Source organism: Corvus cornix, chromosome 1 (assembly GCF_000738735.6).
Source record: "Corvus cornix cornix isolate S_Up_H32 chromosome 1, ASM73873v5, whole genome shotgun sequence".
NCBI classification, from domain to species: domain Eukaryota; kingdom Metazoa; phylum Chordata; class Aves; order Passeriformes; family Corvidae; genus Corvus; species Corvus cornix.
The window spans coordinates 86,183,770-86,205,443 of record NC_046332.1 but is presented as its reverse complement, the minus strand read 5'-3'; the positions used below and the strand labels follow the sequence as shown (position 1 = coordinate 86,205,443).

At 38.1% G+C, this 21,674-nt stretch overlaps 1 protein-coding gene across 2 annotated transcripts in view; it reads right to left on the bottom strand.

The window, feature by feature from the left end:
* ATP10A (ATPase phospholipid transporting 10A (putative)) overlaps positions 1–21,674 on the bottom strand; it is a 115,524-nt gene that overhangs the window by 25,512 nt on the left and 68,338 nt on the right. For both annotated transcript variants that reach the window (XM_019282954.3, XM_010394200.4), the window contains exons 4-10: positions 20,780–20,886; positions 20,544–20,675; positions 18,090–18,223; positions 16,240–16,492; positions 5,737–5,954; positions 4,071–4,265; positions 2,033–2,594 (exon numbers count right to left, since the gene is read on the bottom strand). In XM_019282954.3, the coding sequence (XP_019138499.1) occupies positions 2,033–2,594; positions 4,071–4,265; positions 5,737–5,954; positions 16,240–16,492; positions 18,090–18,223; positions 20,544–20,675; positions 20,780–20,886 (1,601 nt within the window). The remainder of the gene's footprint in view (positions 1–2,032; positions 2,595–4,070; positions 4,266–5,736; positions 5,955–16,239; positions 16,493–18,089; positions 18,224–20,543; positions 20,676–20,779; positions 20,887–21,674) is intronic.

Sequence of the window (21,674 nt, the reverse complement as noted above, 5' to 3'; positions counted from 1 at the left end):
TGAAGCACTAAGAGAGCAAAAACCAAGCTGTGGGATTAGTTGTCATGTCCATTCACTTTTTAGTAATTTCCTTGAAATGATAAATGACTGAATTCTCGTAGCATTACATCTCCCCTCACACTCATGTTCCATCGTTACCAGTGAACTGGATGACAACAAAGACAGATCCCACAATATAGATAACAGCCACGGCATAAATCTTTTGAGGCTTCCTCTACATCCACTGACACTAGGATAACTGCAGGCAGACAGTGAATTCAGTTCCAGGACTGAAAGACACTCAAGAGAAATGTCAAATGTTTTTTCAGACAGATCTGCTGAAACTCACAGAATTACTGAAGCTGGGAGGGGCTTAAGAGGACTAGAAAACAAGGGGAACTGCTTACAGTGTTCTAGTGGCTGCACTTTACATTGCTTGCAAAACCAAAGCACACCAGAACTCATAGTTCAATCTGGGCTAAAAAAAACCCAAACAAACAAAAGCCCAAACCAAAACAAAAAACCTCCTGCACAATTTCATAACCACTTTCAATTTGTTTGCTTGTAATGATGGTGGCACCTGTACTTGTCCAGCTACAGACATTACTCATTCCCACACTGACCTTCAGGAACTGTGCTTCTTTTTCTCTGACGTACATCACCACTGATAACGTTGTCATTTTTTTATTTTCTAACTGGCCTTACTGTTTTTACCTAGGTGGGTTCTAGACCAGCCTGAAATTTCCCTGAAAATTCCTTGATCCATTGAGTCTACTGTGAATGGACACTGCAGCTTCGAACATAGTCTGTTATATGGTGGCAAAAAAATTTAAGACTTGGCATAAAATATTTTTTTCTTTTCTAAATGCTCAGTTCTCATTCTGAGAACTAATTTGTAATCAATATTTCCTAGGTATTGGAAATTTTCAGTGCTGTTAGTAGTTTGGAAGGAAAGAAGTTTCCATAGATGCTCTACATGCCTTCTGTCATATCAGATCTTTGCTAAAAAATTATTCATGAATACTTTGTTGTTAGTTAAGGACAAGTTCTTGATATTTTTGGCTCAGCTTTGATTTATATGGCTGTAACCAGAAAACTAATGCCAACATTTTTCTGTGTTTCGTTAAACTAAAACTACACAGTGTAAGCCTTTCACAATTTTTTACTCCAATTCATGTCAAAGTAACCACAAAGTCAATGCATTAGTGAAACATGGGAAGTACCTCTAGCACTTTGGGGCTCTGTCCATTCATATTGGGGTAATCTTTAAACACTGGATGAAATTCAGTGTTGAAAATACAGTAAATTAGATGCAAACTGATTAATGCAAACTGGAACCCCTGTGTCTCCTCTAACTTCTGAAAGCTTACAGGATTCTTCTTGAAACCAACTGATTACATGTAGCTATTTAAGGTAGTCCCTGCTCCCTAGGACATTTGGGTGCTGGAGAATTCCCCATGCTTTAGGGAAATTCCATGTTCACAGCTACATGTCTATTGCTTGCTAGTCAACTATGTATTTGAAGCCAAGATTTCTTGTCTGAACAGCATCTCTCCATCTTTTGCCACAGCCTTTCTGTTTTGATGGCTGACTGAGTCACATTGCACTTTAGCATCGTAGTTAAACACCAATAAATGTGCTGATTAATGCGACATATTGCATCAAAAGGACGTAAGGACTTAAAAATGAAACTGAGGGAAGCAGCAATAAGAAGTATTTCAGTTTCATATAAAATACTCAACTGTCCAAGCACTGCCAGGCAGGTTTTTCTAAAGAAATGTAAATTGCTTTGGCAGAGTTGCAAAAAATTCCTTTAAAATAAAGTTTTCTAGTAGGAGATCTTCTACAGAAATTATCTTCACTCATTCTTGTGAGGTAAGGAACCAGCAATTAGTTACAGAAAATTTGCTATAATTACAGAGTATTATAAAAGAAGGGTAATGGTTGCCACTCTACCAAATGAAAGCAGGCAAGTTTACTTGCTAGACGAGGCAGTGAGATCTTCAGAAACTAATTGCCTCCCAACCCCCCCAAAGGTAAGTAAGAGGTGTACCTGAAGAGCAGGGCAGAAGAAGATCCATAACAACTGAATCTGCTCCTTTAGTGTAAACATTTATTTCATCTGTGAGAGGATGCCTGACCACTACTGACATCCTCTTCCTGACGGAATCAAAGCCCAGCGTATGTAATACTTCAAAGCTTAAGGTTCCCAGGTGAGGTAGCTCCACTGATACCTGGTCAGACAGCCTTCCAACCAGAGAACAGCTGTATGCCCTTGCTGCATAGACAAGGGCAGCTTCATCTGGACTCTCTGCTTCGTAACGGAGTTCTCCTTCCTCAGGTGCACCCCCCACAGCTGTCCTGCCTTGCTGCGAGCTGTAGCCATTGTTATTCATCTGTGCAGAGTATGCCAGCTTCTCTTCCAGTTTTAATAAAGTGCTATCCGTAGATGTAGATGAAAGCACGCTTAAACCAAATCTGTGCATTGATTTGCTTGTAGCTAGACTAGATGAACTGCTGCTGTTAGATCCAGAGGTCAAGCGACTTGGAGTGAATCTTCGTATGAAGTCTTCAATGGTTTTTACTGGAGATTTTAGTAAAAATCGGTCTCTAACCTTGAGAAGAAGAACAAAACGCACCAATGAACAAATGCCAAAGACAAGCTGTACAAGAATTCTGACACTGATAGCCAGTCTAAGCATCTCCAAATAAAGAATAAAATTTCTTTGACAGCAAAAAGTAATGGTATTTGTATTTTGAGAAAGGAAAGTAAATGGACAACACTGACTCAACAACAACAAAAAAACTTACTAGAACTTCAAAATTGTATCTGTGTATGAAAGAGCATATGTTTGTATTAAAACTTTTTTTTCTTCTTTCAGCTCCTCAGATATGACTAATGGATAGTCTGTCAATATTGCACCACCACCATCAGCAGTGCATACTAAAAGCTACCATTAATATGAAACCTTGTCATCCCTTGTGCATATTCAGTGAAGGTAGTGAAAAAAAGTTAATGCAATATTTTTCTGTTGAGAAGGGTGGTATCTTGTAGAAGTAAAGTTTAATGAGAATATGCCAATGTTGAAAATATTAAGTAAAGTTTAATGAGAATATGCTAATGTTGAAAATATTCTCAAAAGACAACGTTGCGATAAGTAATTTTCCCTGTCTCTTTCAGCATTGAAGCATTTTGCTTCAGACGTATCATTCATTTCAGTTCAAACAGATCTGTTCCAAAGATACAGTATTATTAATAATAATAGCATACTCTTAGTAATATATATTATATTATTGTGTAACAGTGTAGCTTTCCTGAAACAGCAGAACTGAGCATTCTCCAAATGTTTCCTTGGCACAAACCCACATAATTTTGCAGACTAGTTCACTTTTTATTCCAATCTGGAACAGAAGCAAAGTGCAGAATTTTCTCCAGAATGGAAATTCCAGCTGCTGGTGAGCTTTAATATTACATTCCATTATAGTTTTGTCTTACAGATCATCTTGGGATTGCGTTCTTGAAATTCTCATTCATCAATGACACTAGTTAAGGCCAATTTAAGCAGTAACGATCATTATTTTTCATAATGAGCTTAAGATGCATCTTTTACATAATTTGAAAGTTTTAAGTGATGTTTTTCAAGTACGTTTCTCTTTTTAGACTTTTAAAAAATGTCTCAGCCTTTTCTTAATTTAATCCATACATATGAAATATTTATTCACTGACAGCTTATATCCCTTTCTGGTAAGTTTTGCACATTTACAAATTAGTTTCCTCACATACTTGTATATTTATGCTTATTAAATGAATAAGTTATAGTACAAGAAATCAGGAGAGTTTCAGAAGTATCTTGAAATTGTCGATGAAAGCATATCTTGCCATGGAGGCAAATGAAATAGCTGACAACATACTCCATTCAGCCAATGCATTATTAAACTCACTCAAGTCACATAGTGGTTCTACGAGTCATCTCACAACTCGTTCCAGCGGTTTCTCACTAGAACAGGAGGTTTTCATTTCCCTACCTTACAAGATAAATTAGTACAAAGGCAAAAGTAGCCTGAACTCTTTTCCTTTTTCTTTACCTTACCTTCTGTCGGGGCTGATTTGGTGCAGTCACCACAACTGTGTTACATATAGTCAAAGCTATGAAGAAGTCAAATATGTCACATAGTTCTGGACTCAGATGGGATAATGGCTGTTCGTGGTTCCTCATGACCTCCAGATGCTTTGCACATTCATTCACCTTTTCTAACAACCTTGGGTCAGGTGTGATGTCCTTCTCCTAGTAACAAATACCAGTGATTAGTATCTGTGTTTCTACATGTTTCCAAAGCAGCAACAAGCAATTAAAGCATCCAACACAGTGTCAGTATCAAGAGTTTTGTGGCGGCCTTACACCACAGAGTAGAGGTGGAGAGAACTGTAACACACCCATTCTAGACAATAAACAGTTAACAGTGAGTCTATGGGTAGAAATTATGTGAAATATTTATAGTAGCAATATTTATCTACTTTGGAGGTAGTGGATAGGAGAAGAGTTACATACTAAATTTTCTCCCTCTTTCCTGTTTAATTCAAGACATTTATTATCTAATACTGAAGTGTGGTACACTGCAGAGACCAAAAGTGTGGAAAAAATAGACAGCAATGACATTTAAAGTTTGGCTTTACATCAGCACAGGAAAATGAAACCATCTTCAATTGTTTGTTAGAGAACAACAACCATCCACACATTTGAAGTTAATTCATGAGGGTTTTTTACATTGAAACACTGAGCACTTTCAACTCTATTTCATCAGTATTTTCTACTTATTTAATATAATTCTTGTCAGAGCAAACTCTGGTATTTTGTAACACAGAGGGAGGCAAGGATACAAAAGATTAAAAGATAAACTGATCTAAGCCTCTTTTCTCAGTAGAATTTTATCTCTTGATGCACAGCAGCTGATGAATATGGGCAACCACAGAACACCACGTATAAAAACTGCAGGTTGGAATTTTATCAAAAGAGCTTACTCCTGTCTGAAATCAAGAAGTGCCACCAGTGAAAACAGCATCTTTCTTGGTCTATATTTGTAATTTGCTCTAAGGGTGAATTTGTGTCAACAGTGCAACAATGCAAAACCCCTAAATGGACACGACTTGGCTCCTCTCCCCTCTTATTACCATTCATCTCATGTAAAACTTACACAGAATTACAGCAGTATAAAACAAACCAAATGAAGTTGTAAGGACATAAAGCCACCAACATTTTGAAATGTAAAGATATTTACTTTTTAAAATACAATACATGCAGTCGACAGATAACCACTGAAACACACTAAGAACTATGCTATGGTGTACGTCAACAGTGTCTAAGAATTGGAATACGTGGTGTCCACCCCAGCACTTGATAGTTTTAAAATCCCCTGACAAAAGAGAAAAGAAGAGGCATATGCAGAGCAATTTAAATCCTTCACCTCAATGCTATTCTCAGCTTCTGTAGATAAAAGACATACATTTTCTTTTCAAAATCAAAGTATAACTAAAACGTTTCAGATTGTCTTTACCTCCAGCTTGTTCCCACAGACAAGGCATTTAGATAAGATCTATGCCAACACTTGATTGTTTTTGTACAAACAGCCGTGACCACAGAAGTAAAAACACCAAGATGAAATCTATAAAGAAATCTGCGCTACAGATTTCTTTACCTTTTCAGGACATGGCTCTATTACAAGATACAGGACACTGGGCATTTAGTTCTCATGACTTACCATTGGGCTACTGAATGCAGTGTGCTTCGAGAGTATGCTTGCTCTTTTTGCTTCAGCTCTGCTACCTGTGCGCCGGTGGGTTTTGGTGCTCTGGCTCCTGTGTATCACTTTGATGCTCTGATGGCTACAGATACTGTCACGCTGGGACAGAGTTCCTCCTTTTGGGGCTGCCTCTTCTTCCTCAGAATCAGGTTCTTGGTACATTGCTAAGCGTTTGGCTATCAGTGAAAATAAAAAGGGACAAATGTTGCATATGTTAAAAGTGGCTTAGAAAGAGGGAGAGGTGACTTTTTTCCAAATGGTCTGATTTTAATATTATACTGTGCTTCCACAGTAATAATGAATGATTCCATTACCAGGAGATATAGTGTAGTCTTAATTGAATGGTAATATCTAATGGAGGATGCAGATAACATAATTAGAAATGTAACACGATGCACTGCCTCCCTTATCATCACATTCTCTCTGAAAGGCAGTTAGACTCTGCAGTAACTCAGTGCATCCCTGAACACTATTCTACAGCTCTGCCTGATGGAATCAACCAAATAATTTGGTCTTCACTTGAAATCTGAGTAGGAGATAATCCAGAAATTTTTCCTGTAATTTCCAACACGAATTTCAAATAAAGTATTTTCCAAAAAAAATGTCACATCTACTGAGTACCAGTTAATGACACCTGTAATGTACTCAGAACAACACACCTACAGAGCACTACTATTTTACACACAGGGATGAGGAACAGACAGCATTAAAGCCTTGCTTAAGGTCTGGGCCATTTGCTGCAGAGTGGAGACATGAACCCCTATTCTTGACTGCTAGCCTAGTGTTAAAACCACCCTGGAGTCTGTCCCTTCCTCTCTGCATGATAGGCAGGACAATGCAGCATGCAGTATGAAAACCAGGGTACCCTCACCTGCTGCAACACTTATTCCTATCACCATTTGCTGCAGTGACTAATTCCTGGTTTACACAGAACGAAAGAGTTTTTCCAAATGATAGATGAATGCTTCCTCAGTGAAGAATCCAACTAAAAAAATTAATGCTAGAAAACAATCTTGGCAGTTGAATATACAGAAATCAAACAGGAAACAGAAAGCAGAGGTGTGAAACAACTGTGGAATCCTGCCCCTCTAATGACTGGCTGTTTAGCTCTAACTGATATACAACATATTTTTTCATTCCGGAAGACCACGGGCATTTATTAATCTGGGTGATTCATTAGGCAGGCAAAACCACTCTAGGCAGGTATCTATTTATTCCTTCATTATGTATTCATTGAAAAGCTTTTCATTGTGCTTTCAAAATAATCCACACTTTACAGATATACAGTACAAGTTACATACTTGTGGCTCAGTTTGTTTCAGTTCTCCAGTGTAACAAATTAGATTTTCCTAATAGCAAAGGATAAATCACTAGCATGTAAATTAATTATTCAGGCATTTAACAAACAAACAAAAAATTATTTCAAAATACTTCCTGCGAAAAATCTTGCATTTTATATGGTGAGTTTGGCGTGCAATCACTTTCAATGTATCTAGCTTTACAAACAAAGAAAAACCCACTCACTATCCACTGTAATTTCCAAACATGTTTTAGCTGTCAGAAAGCAGCTGGAGGAGTTGAAACCAGACCACACACAGTACATGGCAATAGCTCTGTCACTACAGTATCATACATCAGAGGTTTTTCCAACTCATTTGAAACATGTTTAGGCTTTGTCTGAAATGTGGCAAATGGGAGAGTTTCTCAGCCCTGGCTGTGACTGCACACCTGGTCACTGCTCTAACTGTATGCCCATGTATGCAGTATCCTCCACCGCACTCTGGCTCCTCCTGGCAAAAAATTCAGACCTTGGATGTAGAAAGGGCCATAGTGCATTTGGAGACACAGAGATTGCAGGACACACTGCAGATCACTTCTGCCCCACAGCTTGAATAGAGCCCCTGCAGCCCAGGCCCTGAGGCTGATGTAGACTATCGGTGGATGACTGGGGAGTTTCCTTCATTAACATTGTTTGGTGGGATACATGTTCCTCTGTGTTATGAGGTGGGAAAGAGGTTGAGCAATGGCACATTCACTGCTATGAAGGCAGCTGCTCCTTGAGCCACACAGCTTCCAAGAGAAAAGCACAGCACTGTTGCCTTATCCTTTCAGTGCCTGCCTAGTTCTCTGATTTGCATGACAGAACCTACAGGACAGCTCAATGAATTAGGCAGGTCATTGGTCTCCTTGGTCCTTCTATTGCATGGTAACGAGCTGCAGGTAAATGAAGTTTATTTCACCTCCACAGGCTGCTTCCTGCAACTTCATGCATGTGCTTTGGGCCAGTGCAGTTCTGAGCTCTCCCATCACTCTTGCCCACTAACTCCCACTTTCTTCTGCTCTGTAAGCCTCTATGCCTTTTGCCAGTGGAAATACAGATCCCTGTAGTGTGAATTTAATTCAACTGATTATAGATTTGTCTATATCAGAAGTAGTCTACATAGAGGGCCCAAAGTGAACTGCAGCACATACTAAGCAGAGATCCAGGCCCTGGATCAAGAGGAGAGCCAGACAGTGCCAGATGGCTCACTGTTCCCCCAGCAAAACAGATTCCTTTCAAAGAAAACCCAGGGAAGGAAGGAAGGAAGGAAGGAAGGAAGGAAGGAAGGAAGGAAGGAAGGCAGGAAGGAAGGAAGGAAGGCAGGAAGGCAGACAGGAAGGCAAGAAGGCAAGAAGGCAGGCAGGAAGGCAAGAAGGCAGGCAGGAAGGAAGGAGACGTTGACATCCCAGCGTGTTACTTTGATGCCTCAAGAACCAGAACGGAGCAGCACACTGAAAGGCTTTTGTCCTTCTGTTCTCTTCTCTTCTCTGCACTGGGGATGTATGATGGAGTGCACACCCTGGGATGGGGCCTGTGTGAGGGCAGTGCCAAGTCAGACAGTGCAAGCTCTGCCTTCATTATCTTCTGCAGGCTCCTAGTTACATGCTGCTAACCCCAGGCTGAAAAAGCATTGCTCAAGATGACACACCAGTAAGGTTTTCTGCACTTTATCAACATTTAAGATTTAAATCAATCATAAGAAAAACATTTTTGTGCCTCATTTTCATTACGGCCCTCAGCAGCAAAACCAGTCTCAAGCAGAGTTGGTGCGACATGTGGGCATGGCCATGCTCAGGAAAAGCATAAGAAAAGCTTGGATTTGCCATAGGGATAATATTTTCACCATAGATGCTGGACATTTGAATGGTAGGCTGGCAGAACTCTGTGCTGCTTCTTCTCATAACAGGTAATATTCCTTGACAGGGAAAGGACTGGCTACAGTTACTTACTTCAGCTTTGCAAAATGTACTACTCAGCTGGTCCAACTCCCTTCCAAGAAGAGGTTTTTTTAAAAGGATACATTTTCATACTTACTGTAAGCTTCTGCTCTGAAAATACATCTTGAAATATAGGACTTCAAAGATCCTGAACTGAATATAGTTTTATTCCCTGTATAAAAACCCCATGGTTAAGCAGACAATGCATTTCCTGTACAATAGTTATGCCTGCATACCATATTTTTGGATTCCTCATTGCTCTTCTTTCTTGCATTACATCTGAACGTATTTTTTTAATTCAACATAGCAAAAGCTGTTTCCTAATGCAGCACTCAGTTTATTTATTAGCATTACACTGATAGTGTGGTTCTTTTTAGTCTATGTAATAATAGCTACCTTTTGCTCCCTATACAGGTTTTATTGTAGCACATCCATTTAATTGTCCTTGCCACTGAGAAAAGGAGGAAAAGGGAAAGACGAACAAGACTAGAATCTCATTTAACCAAATCAAATGTAATTCTTTTGATAAAAATGGTTTTATTTCAGTTTATACCAAGGGAAACTTGACAACAACAACAACAAAAAACCTGAGCACCTTTCAACATTTTCTCAAGTGCAGTTTTATACATTATGCAGCAAGAATTAAGAAGTTTAAAGAAATACTGAAATCAATCGTTGTGCTATGGCTAAGGTTCACATTGCTTCAGCTGTGCAGTGCGTGCTTCTCTGGGAACATGCTGTTCTCTCCACCCACTCAGCTCTCTCCAATTGAGAACCTTTTCCTGTGAACGTGAACCTGAAAGGCATTGTTGTGGGATGCTTTTCAGTTTCAGCACTGAAAATTGATGGCCTTGATCTTTTTTTCAATCGAGTTTCTTATTAAGGGCAAAGACACAAACAACTTTGGTAACACAACAATGCAATTCATGAAAGTCAAATTTCACTATCCTGTAGTTCACTTTATATTTATAGCACAAAGAAGAAACAACAGTTAATACTTATTCCATTAACCCTCTTCTATCTTTCAGAAGACAGCAGGAAGCTACAGATAAAACTCCTGCAGTAGCTGCTAAATATTTGAAGATAAATTCTTTTATTTTAAAAATGTTTTTCTTTCATATCATTTTGATTTTGTTTTCTTTCTGTTTTACCTTCCATGCCATGTATGTTCTATGACAAGAAGTCCATTTTGCAGGCTGACAGAGACACTGTTTCCACACAGCCAGATGTTCCACTAACTAGAAATGTGGCATTAGGAACCTGTAAAGAATTTCCCTTCAAGCAGAATAAAACTGCAGACCCCCTAAACCAGAATACTTAAGCTGTCAGTGTGTGGGCACTATTTCACCATGGAAAAATTCCATTTTGCCTCAGACCATTCAATAAAGTTGCTACTGAACTGTCACAAAGTAAATCTAGATGTGTAGCCCTTACACCATTACACCACCTTATTTCCTTGTTATTTTGTAAGTGCAAGCTTATTTCACTTTGAAGTGCACTCTAATGTCTACATAAAGATTCAGTCAAGCAGCTAGAATGCTATAAATTTGTACAAGTGTGCTAACACAATCTTAATTTACTTTGCAAGAACTTCCCCAGAAGAGCAAGTCTTGAGCTAAGAAAACACCAAGATTTCCCTTCCTCTAACCCCTTGGCATCCCCAGGGGCTTAATAACCTTAAGTCCTTTATTAAGAACTCTTTAGTCCACTTAGAAACGGAGGTAATTCCTTGAGATTTTTCAGAGGAATTGTCAGTAGAACAATTGAAATACGTCTAAGCATAGGTATATGCTTAGAGAAAAGTAGTACTTGTCTCTAGGTATGAGTTATTCTGTCTTTTATAGGATTTAAAATGGGGCACTCTCTATGTACTGAGTTCTACATCAGCTCATACTGGTTCTCTCCTTAGTTACCAACTAAAATTTTTCAAAAAGCAGTAAGAAAGGTAATGAGAAACTACAAAAAAGCTACACAGAGTGCCTGGAGTACCCAGTTCTGCTAAAGGTTTTCAGCTTTCTGGGAAAGGCTAAATGGACTATCCTGATTTCTGAAGATTGTCAGATTTTAAAGGTGGCAGATGAGAAATCCCTTTGGAAGCAACTGCTGCATTTATGGAAAAGGTTTTTCGATTTCTATGCCTTAAAAAAAATTCTCTAATATGGCTGAACTATGCAGGCTATGTTCCTGTGACTGCACACAAAAAGTGTAAGAAAATTCCACTACAAAAGAGCCCCCCAAACTAAGACAGACTTTTTTTAACATTATATACTTTCCTATGAAAATTAGTTGCTAGCCAACCTTCATCAAGAAAAACCGGACAGCAGAAAGAAACTCATTCTCTCTCAGATTTAGTGATTAAGAAACTTTGTTAGACAAGAGAAAATCACTGAGGTTTTTATCATCTGCCTTCACTTCCATAAACTTCTCTTATTCTTATGTTGTCTATAGTTTTTTTCACAATCATTGGAAGGAAGGGGGAGGAATTCAAAGAATGAAAAATTCAGATTTTTCAGATTTCTGTGGTTGTATTCATGGAGATTCAATTCATGTTTTGTCAACAGCTTCATACAATGGGTAGCTAAAACTAGAAAAACAGAGATCACATCCCATAGGCAAGAGTGTGATTAATTCAGCATTTGGAAAACAACTACAGCAAATGTCAGGCCAAGACCATCTGGTTGTAGCTAAATCGTGTTAAGACTTTCAGAAGCACAGTTGGCTTTTGGGCACTTACTGTCTTCGGGATTAGCAGACAGACTTGGGGCATGGCTAGTTCTAGGAATTGTTAGAAGCTGTCTCCTAGCCTGAATGGAAGAGCTCTGGTATGGCCATGAGATTTGACATACAGGGAAACAACACATTTTTTCTTTTTCTTTTTGTGCTAACATTCTTTTGGGCTAGAAGGTAGTACTGATTGGAAGAGTAATTCTGGGATATAACCAGAGTGTAGTGCCAATGGGTATTTTGTAAATATCCAGGACATTTACAAATGGGACAATCATTTTTCCGCTTGGAGTGCTCCTCTTTTCTGCTCCTGAATTAACACTCTGCCAGTCAAGAAGAACCTTTGGAGACACAACAGTCACACAGACATGAGATGAGAATTCTCTTTGTCTGTACCGAGAATTCCAAACCACAGAGAAACAGGCACGTATTAGAGAACCATGTCTAAAACAAATCTGATAAATTACATCCCACAAATGTTTAATTTTCTCCAGTAACTGTAAACTTACGAGATTACTATCCTCCATGCAAATATCAACAATTAGGTAACTAGAATCCCATCCTTGTCAACGTTCCACAGGACCCAAATGTGCAGTACAAATTCCCAAAATTTGATCCAAACCAGTGCATAATCCACCATCAAAATACTGTAAGTGACCTCAACAGTGATGAATATTCCACAGCGCTTCCATCATGGAACTATTATTAAGTATGCTCACCATTTCCCCTACAGTCTTCATGAGCACTCCTGGATTCCTCTTCAGTGCTAAGCTTTCACATAGCAGTACCCATGAGTAATACTTTGTACTGCCTCCAGCTGATTCTGTCCCACACTAGTGCAATTTACTGCCCTCTATTATTCATGTTTTTGTCACCTCTTGTCTAGACCAAAACAATTCAATACTCCTGGGCATAGCGCCATCCATGTCATAAGAAACTTAGAGCTAATAGAGAATTCTGGAGGAAAATGTCTTCTCCAGAAAATTCAAGAAAACTTGTTTCCCATACCTAAAAATGTATTAAGTCTCGCTCAGGGTTTCAGTTTTTATTTTAAAGCATGTAATAATTGCTTCAACCCCGCATAAGGTCTGCATAAATCTCTGTGATGAAAACCATGATTAACACATCCGTGTCTGATGCAAAACAGAACTCTCCCTCATAATCACAAAGCTCACCTTTCACATGGGGAATTTATACAGCTTTGTGGTACGAATTTCCAAGGAAAATAAGGATACTCCTACCACTGAAGAAAAAGACATGGCGCCTCAAATATGCCAAACCTAACACAACATAGCATATGCCTTTAAAGTAGCTCCCAAACCCCCAAAATTGTGCATTGCACGTATAGGGAGAGGAAGAAGGGGAAAGACCAATCTACACGTCAGGGAACTCATGTGCATTGCTTAATGCACTCCCTTAGTGCAAGGAACTGAGATATGACAATGACAAATGCAGTATAATAACAATCCCTGTAGAACAGAAAAAAATGGGATAATTTCTCATAACTCTGAATAAATTTTAGGGAGGAGAGCTTATAAAGCAGCATAGAGAAAATTTATGATGGCTATCCACAATCTGTTGGTTGAGTAATTAACAGATTTGCAGCAGTCCAAGATTATGCAGAAAAAAATGCTTTAAAAGAAAACAAAAGTTCAGAAGTTAGGAAATTTCAGACCTCAATTTGCCAGTGTAGACATAACTATCCTGCTCTCTGTGTGTGCATGGCTTAGCCCAAGAATATAGGACCTCCAACTGACTTCAGAGGAAAACTTGCCAGAACATCTTGCCATGGGAAAAAAAGTCTGCAACATCTTAGCCTTGTTCTTGGATATGGCTGAATGGTGCTGTTATAACTGAAATTTCTCTCATAAAATTTATGCCTGAGGCAAACATCTGGCATGGTAAATTTGAACCAAATAGTTAGAAGTTTTGTACAGCTATCCAAAACTGAAAACAGGATCTTATCATGAGCAGGGTCAAACAACTGGAATGCCAGGCACTGCTACCCCACCACAGCAGAAAAACAAACTTAAGTCAAAGAGGTCAGAGCAAGGATATTTTCATCCTTAGGCATCTACTTTTACAGTGGAAAACGACCTGTTATCCGCAGCTTTTGCATCATGACCCATGTAAAATAATTTAAAATTAATTTCTTCATCTAAAGTGCTACTCAAAGTTTGACTCCAAGTAACAAACCATTAGGCAGGAAAAAAATACTCGGATAGGTGAAGTCATAATGTCATCTTTGAAACAGATCCAAAAAGGCAAAGGCATTTTACTTGGTTTTCTTGCAAATACGGCAACCTCAGATCACCCCGTAACTGAAAGATTTTAGAATTTTCTATTTCATGACGTCTTCCACAAAACCTGAGGTGCAGAGCAGGATGGTATCAGTTAAAACATGTGGGAAATTCAGATACTCTGATATAAGACACAGAAAACTGGCTGACAAATCATTTGCAAGTAAGCACACAGCAATGAAATGTTGTTGATGCACACCCTAAAACCAGAAAGAGCTGTGATAGACGTTTTATCATATCTAAACAAGAAGGTTTCAGCAGCAGGAAAGGTAACAGATGGTTATAAAATCAAACTACAGAATGGAGCTAACAAAATACTTGAATGAAGAACAGTATTTATTGTGTTATTTATACTGATTATAGAGAACAAAATAAACAGAAATTATCACTATTTATATAAAGAATTATAGAGAAAGATCTATTTTCCCTAGAGGGAAAAAACCAAAAGAATAAAATGCTATGTACATATTCTGTGTCAATTTAAAAATTTGTCAGAAATTTTATACTGACTGGAGTTACAATGAAGCCCAAACACAGCCATAGGTGAAAAGAATGACTGAAAAAAATAGTCAGTTTATGTTTTATCTGACACTTTTGTTTGTAGTGACATTCACTCTATTTTCATTAACTTTTATATTGTAATATGAGATCATAAGAGGAAAGCATGCACAAACTTAGATTTCTGTTAAATACACTACATTTGAAGAAAAAGGATCTGAAATTTCAACACTCAACGCAGGGGCCTGAGTTCAGCCTACATATTATCTGATGATACCAAGCTCATAAAAATACCTTTTCTGCTCTGTTTTAATTGGCAATAACATCATTCTTGCAAGGAACAGAATACACTCTGAAATTAGTATAAACAAGCAAACAATCAATGGCAGAGAAGAAGCAAAAAAGAATGAATAATCAGAGTGTCACAAGCAGAATTAGGAGTCCAGCAATGTACTCTAAGTTCTAATTCTTTTCTCTTTCTTACCTACTGTACAGAGGCAGGAACTCACAGCTTCTCTCTAAGTCCTTTCTCTAACAATAATAACACTACCCAAAGATCTAGTTTCTTGAAAAAGAGTGCCTTAAATTTAAGGCCTCAGTACTACTTTAAAGCAGGAGAAAAAAAAGAACAACCCAATACTTCAAAATATCTTTTTCCAATTTAATATCTTATCATCTTTCTAAAGCATGTTTTAGAGTTCCCAGTCTATTTTGATTCTTTATCTTATTCTGTATCTTATTTGTAAGCTGAAATTCTGTAGTGTTCTTTGAGAAAACTTCCTAATCAGATAGGATTTTTTGTGTGTTGTGTAGAGTAAGAAACTTATTTTTTGCAAACAGGAATGAAATATTGTAGCTATCAATATTTTTCTGCATACAGAACATGATTTGAAGAGTTAAGATCTGTTCTTTCAAAAGTGATAACAATAGTACGTTAGAGAAAAATAACACTAATTACAAACATCACAAAACAGGAAATCACTTCCTAATTTTAAAAGGGTGAAGAAATAATAGAGGGATGACAACTCTCACATTGCCTCATGAAAAACAGTAAGTTATTAGTGTTTTAAGAGGCTGATACTTGTGGATATTCTCTCAACTGCAGTGTTCACAGAGCAAACATACCTGACGCAGACACTTTTCACACAGGAGCACTGAAAAGAATCTGACAAAGGTAACTTAAAATACTCTATTCTATCAGATTATGTTTCTTGTTAATATGAAAACCAGCAGCTTTGTTTGCATTTATTTCTCAGCACAAAAGGATAATCTCATTGCAGGTATTCAATCAGACACTAATCTGCCTGTATAATTAAAAGTGTTATTTTACACTGTATAATTCAAACACACCAAAAAATTGTGATACCAGCAGCACTATTCAATTTTCTTACATTACCCACGTGCTCAAGCGGTTTATTACATCAGGAGCTAAAGCCAAAAGCTTTAAAAGTCTTGACAACAAACTGTAGATATTACAGAACACTCTGGTAAGATAGTCATTGCTAGCTGAACACAGCCATCAAATTACACTGATCTGAAAACAGCTGTTACGGAGTTTGCTGAGTGCCTATGCGCAATTTCTTTTGTTTTTCTTTTTGATTTAAGATTACAGCAACTTTTATGACTACTTCAGTTTGCCCAAAGTACAACTGTTAGATAGAAAACGTGACCATGAGCTCACCGTTATCATCATGGGAATACTCTATTCCAGAAACAGTGCATCTTCGGAAAACCATCTTATTTTCAGTAAGTGTCCCAGTCTTGTCTGAAAAGATAAACTGCACCTGACCCAAGTCTTCTGTGATATTTAAAGCTCGGCACTGCAGCTGAGAGTCTGTTTCTTCATCATATAAATCTTTATCTTGATGAATAAAGTATACTTGGCAGATTTTAACTATTTCAATGGATACATACAAAGAAATTGGAATCAGAACCTAGAATACACAAAAGGAAAGAGAATTAGGAGAAAACAGAAGCAAGGACACAATGAATTATTAAAGCTAGTTAACTTGGTATTAGACTGGAACATAAAGAAGCTATGTACTTTAAACATCTACGCTAAAGTTATTATCATCTTTAAAGAGTTTATTTACTGTGTTAGATGAAGAAAACCTATGGTGAATTGCAGAGCTGGAATATGTTATTATATCTAGAAAACTGATTATCAAAACGTGGACAGAAGCAAATCTTTCTTAGGCTAATAAGCTGAGCTTGAAACTAGCTGGGGAAGGAAAAGAAAAAAAAAATCCCAACCCAAACCAGACCATACAATCAGAATACTGCAGATGTGAAAGGATTGAATACATTTGTTCTCCAAAAATAATAGGACTGTTTACAAATTCACTTTGCAGGAATACAAGAAACAAAATGAGAAATGTTGATCTCTCCATAGGAGCAATATCTTTTAGCCTTGGCTTTTGTACTGCAAATTATTTGAATGAAGATCACATTTTGTAAGTGCTGAAGAAGGAGACATGAAAAGACTTTAAACTGTTTCTTGAGGATTGTCAAAACTACATAAAATACCTAATTTGTACATGAGTTTTTTTCTGCAGATATTTTTTTCAGGATAGAAATTCCTGACTGCATACATTGTTCAGTCTTCTGAATTAGATATGAGGGATAAATTATAGCAAGTCTGTAAGTGGCAAATGTGGTCATTTAAACAAAAACTTCAGTGAAAGGTAGGTGTTTAAAGAATTCTGTGGTGAATTTTCTTAACCAATATCATAACCTAATCCCTCAGGGTAAAAATGATTTTAACATTCTTTTTCATTCCCTTTTATAAACAAGTTGCTGCCTCCAGTAAAGCAACCTCCTCTAGTGTCCCACTAGGCAAAGTTCAGTAACATCTCAGTGACATGAGGTTTTTTTACTTCTCTTAACTTACCACCTTCACCGTTCAAGATATTTCTCCTCAGGACCAAAATCTTTTAACATACTTTGTTACCTGGCTGACACATGGATTTGCTAAGAGAAGTCTATCTGAAAAGCTGTTAAAAAAGTATAAAATTTATTTTCATACCAGAACACTGTACCTAAACTGGCATCCACAATTGTTCCACAGTGGGCAGATAGGAAGAGTGAAGCTTGTTTTCTGGTTCATGAGCTTGTTCCTGCCCAGGTGCAGGAGCCTGCACTTGCCTTTGTTGAATTTCAGGCAGATCTCCTCTGAGCATCTCTCCAACCCTCTGAGGTCCTTCTGAAGGGCTGCACAGCCCTCTGGGTTATTGACCACTCCGCCCAGCTTGGTGCCAGTGAACTTGCTGAGGAGGCATCTGCCCCTTCATACAAGTTACTGGTGAATAAGCTAGACAACACCGGACCCAGTACTGAACCTTGGGGGACACCACTAGTGACAGGCCTCCAAATATACCCTGTGCTATTTACTACAACCTTCTGGGATCTTTTTGGTGCTTGATTAGCTTCTTACATGCCTTACTGGTAAAACGAGTACTACACATATTGCAGATTTATAACTTTATCACAGCCAACTAGGAACAGAGGTAACATCATGTACAACTTGATTACCTGGAACACTATGATCACCGTCAGAAATAAATATACTGAAGCTAAAACAGGTGACAAATATTTGCCATCAGGCCCTGGAACATCAAAAATTGGTTTCTTCTTCTCACCATACTGCCATACCCATAGACCATGACCTGGAGAAGAATTGGAAGAGAGAAAAAAGCAAATTAACTCCAAGGAAAAATGCTTATTGTATGAATTTGTTCTTAAGAGTTATGTAGAAAATTGGTATTTGTTTTCAAATATTCTGCATGACTTTTGAAAAATGCCCCAAATCCATGGTTTTTTCTGCCTTGGGATTTGGGGTTTGAGAAAGGGCTTTTGGCTTTTAAAGACAGCATGCGAGATTCATTTCACATAACTTTATCTAAACAAAGTGAGCTGGCAAGTCTCAGTAGTTTAGACTGTTTCTGTAATCACTAAGGAAAACTACACCTCTTCAGAAAGTGATTAATTTCAGTGATACACTATGTGTTAAAACGGAAGTACTCCACTGTACTAAATATATCACCAGTCAACTATCAGTAAACTAGTTTCAGAAGAGACTTTAATTTTACTGTGTGAGTAATATCTACCACATGCACAGAACTAACGAATTAGCAGTACCAACAGAGTCAACAGCATGGAAGCTGAGGAATGAAGAAGAGAAGCAATTCTAGGTCTTGATCGAAATGTTTTTTTTTAATTGATTGTGCTGACAACTAAATAAAGATAAGATTGTTATTGCTGGGAAAATTACATTCTTGCTAAAGAGACAGAACATTGCCTTTTTAAGTACAGCACTAATATTTACAATACTAAAATCCCTAAAATGGTATGCCTGATGTTTTTAAGGCATAAAAAATAAGGAAGAATTCTTCTGCAACAAAAAGCAGTCAAACTATCACTATATGTCGAAAATCAGAAAAAAAGACAAAGGTCTACTTTAAAAGTAATCTTCTGTAAACCACCTTTGACTAGATCCTTGATACACAGACCCAGCATTGAAAAATAAAAACACGTAAGTGAGCAGATTATTTTGTCCCTGTACTACCAATATGAGATCACATGCATGATGTCTTTATTGATGTGTGTATTTTTATTCTTGAGAGCAAAAATAGAAAGCTCCACACCGAGAATGACCTACATCAAGGTTTGTTTTATAAATAACCTTAGATTTTCAAAAGAATTAAGTGTCATATCTGCAGTTATACGTTATTGACAGAAGGTGCGAAAATGGCCTGACTTCTACAGAGCACCACGCAACTCAAAGGGCTCGAGCAAATTTCTTTCCAGCTGTTTGTGGCTGTCAGCACCTCGAGCAGTTTGCTCTGGCCCTCTGCTGGCGGTTTCCAGCCTCGTAGCAGACCGGACAGAAGGGAAGGCGCGCCTGTCACCTACTGTGTGCCTCCTCCTCCCGTTCACGTTCACTCCTCTGGGGAGCCCCAGCTACACTGAACACACTCACAGGGCATGCCCCGCTGCTGCTGCTGCTCTGGGGACAGCACCGCGGGGGCAGTGACAGAGGGGACAGCTGCCAGCAGTGCCTCCCTGCTATGAAGCCTCACCACGACACTTCAGCCCTGTGGACTAGGCTCCCAACACTGAAACACTACCAAAGTGTGTCATGAACTCAGTGGAAACAAGCTGGCTGATTCACAGCTGGAAATGCTCATCTTTAAGCAGCATTTAACAATACCTGGAAAAAGGCACACAGAGATGTATTAAAATGGCATAAGATTGTTATGAAACTACACCACGGTTGTTAGGAAACATTCTGGTGTTTATGCCATATGACTCACATACAAACATTACAGAACACACAAATATTAAGGATGTGGAATTCATATGCCATACATAAAAATCACTTTGGGTGCCAAATGTAAAACTCAATTCTCACAAATGAACAGAAAAAAGGCCTGAAGAGACATAACCTGAACTGCAGCATTTCCTTAAACACTCCCAGAAGGCTAGAGAGTATTCTACTTGGATTTATGCAGACTTTTGCTTATTTCTTCTATGTTAAAGCTGCAGCCTCAGGGACAGCGAGTCCATGTTGTGCACTATGCCCTCAATTTAATAAATAGTATTGGGGAATACCACTGTGCTGATTATGTTTATTCTCTGCTCATAAATTACTTTGCTGACTGATTAATGACATGTTACACTCTAACACTTGTAATTTTGAGGGGACTGCATATAAACTGGGGTGGGGTTTTGACTTGACATTTTTGGATGCTGTCAAGGGTAGTATAAGACTTCAGATCTCTGGTGCTAATAGCATATATTTGATTGAGACTAAGAAGGTATTTAGATCAGTGTGTGTATTAAGACATTTTGATTTTTGACAAAAATTAGTACAGACACAGCTTTATGGATTTATGTTTTGGCAGACATGTATGTTTTCCATAAAGCTAAGTGTATGAATCCCAAGACAGTGTAATACTTAAGTTTCTACTAGTAAAGAGCACTTACCGATGGCAGAAAACAGACACATGATTAGAAGTATGAGGACACACCAAAGGACATCGGCATTCATCTGTCTTTCAAGCTTACTGCGCTTGTAACGTGGTCCATTATTATTTAACAAAGCTTTGGTCTCATGCCCTGCAGAGAGAATTGCATCAAATGTGTCCTCTGGAACTCTGCTATTATTTTAAGAAAACTATAAAAAGGTGGTATGCCCCATAAGACAGAAAAACAGCTCTTACCTGCATAGATTACTATTCCTGCAACTTCTTCTGTATTTCTAATGGTACATCCACGTAACAAAAGATTCTCTTTGAACAGTCCATCCTTTTTTCCACTTTTATGAATACTACAGAAAATTTAAAACCAGAACAAAACACAGCATGTCAAAACATTAAGCTTGTCAAATCATACTTGTAATATAACAAGCCCAGGAAGCATCTTCAAAGTTTAAGAATTTTTTTCAATTTGAGGGCAAAATATTTTCTTAGATCTTCCTGCGGGAAGGTTCTCTGTCAGACTTTGAAAACTGAAATTACTTACCCAAGGATCCCTGACATGCAGCAGCTCAGCTGGAGCAGTACCAGTTGCTGTTGGATATACAAAAGTCCTGGACAAATGTTCACTAGAGATACGTGGGCCAAATTGACAGCATGTGTGCAGACTAGATAATACTTGGAAAATGCACTGGATTTCCTGTGCATGTGTACACTGACTGAGCAATCACAGTTAATCCAGTCCACCTAAAAGCAGCTGTGTAGTTGATATGATTAACCCACTATTCCACATGTGCTTACTAAAGAAATCCTAGAAAGAGATATGGTGAAGTTGGGAAAAGACTTTGCTTCAGAAGCAGTGATACTAAGGAAGATGTGCCAGGGATAAGACACATCAGTTCAGTGAAAAGGAAAAATATTCCATGTATTCATCAGTGAGAACAAGAGAAACTATTTTCAGAACTTTTACACCAACTATCTAAGAATGGCCTGCACCCTGAAAATTCTTGTTGACTAACACCAAAATACATGAGAAAAATGGAATGAAGTCACATTTCTACTGCAACTTATTATCTGCTGTGTATGGCCTGACTGAAATTTCAGCTGACAGAGAAATACAGAAAATAGCCTTATGAGAATT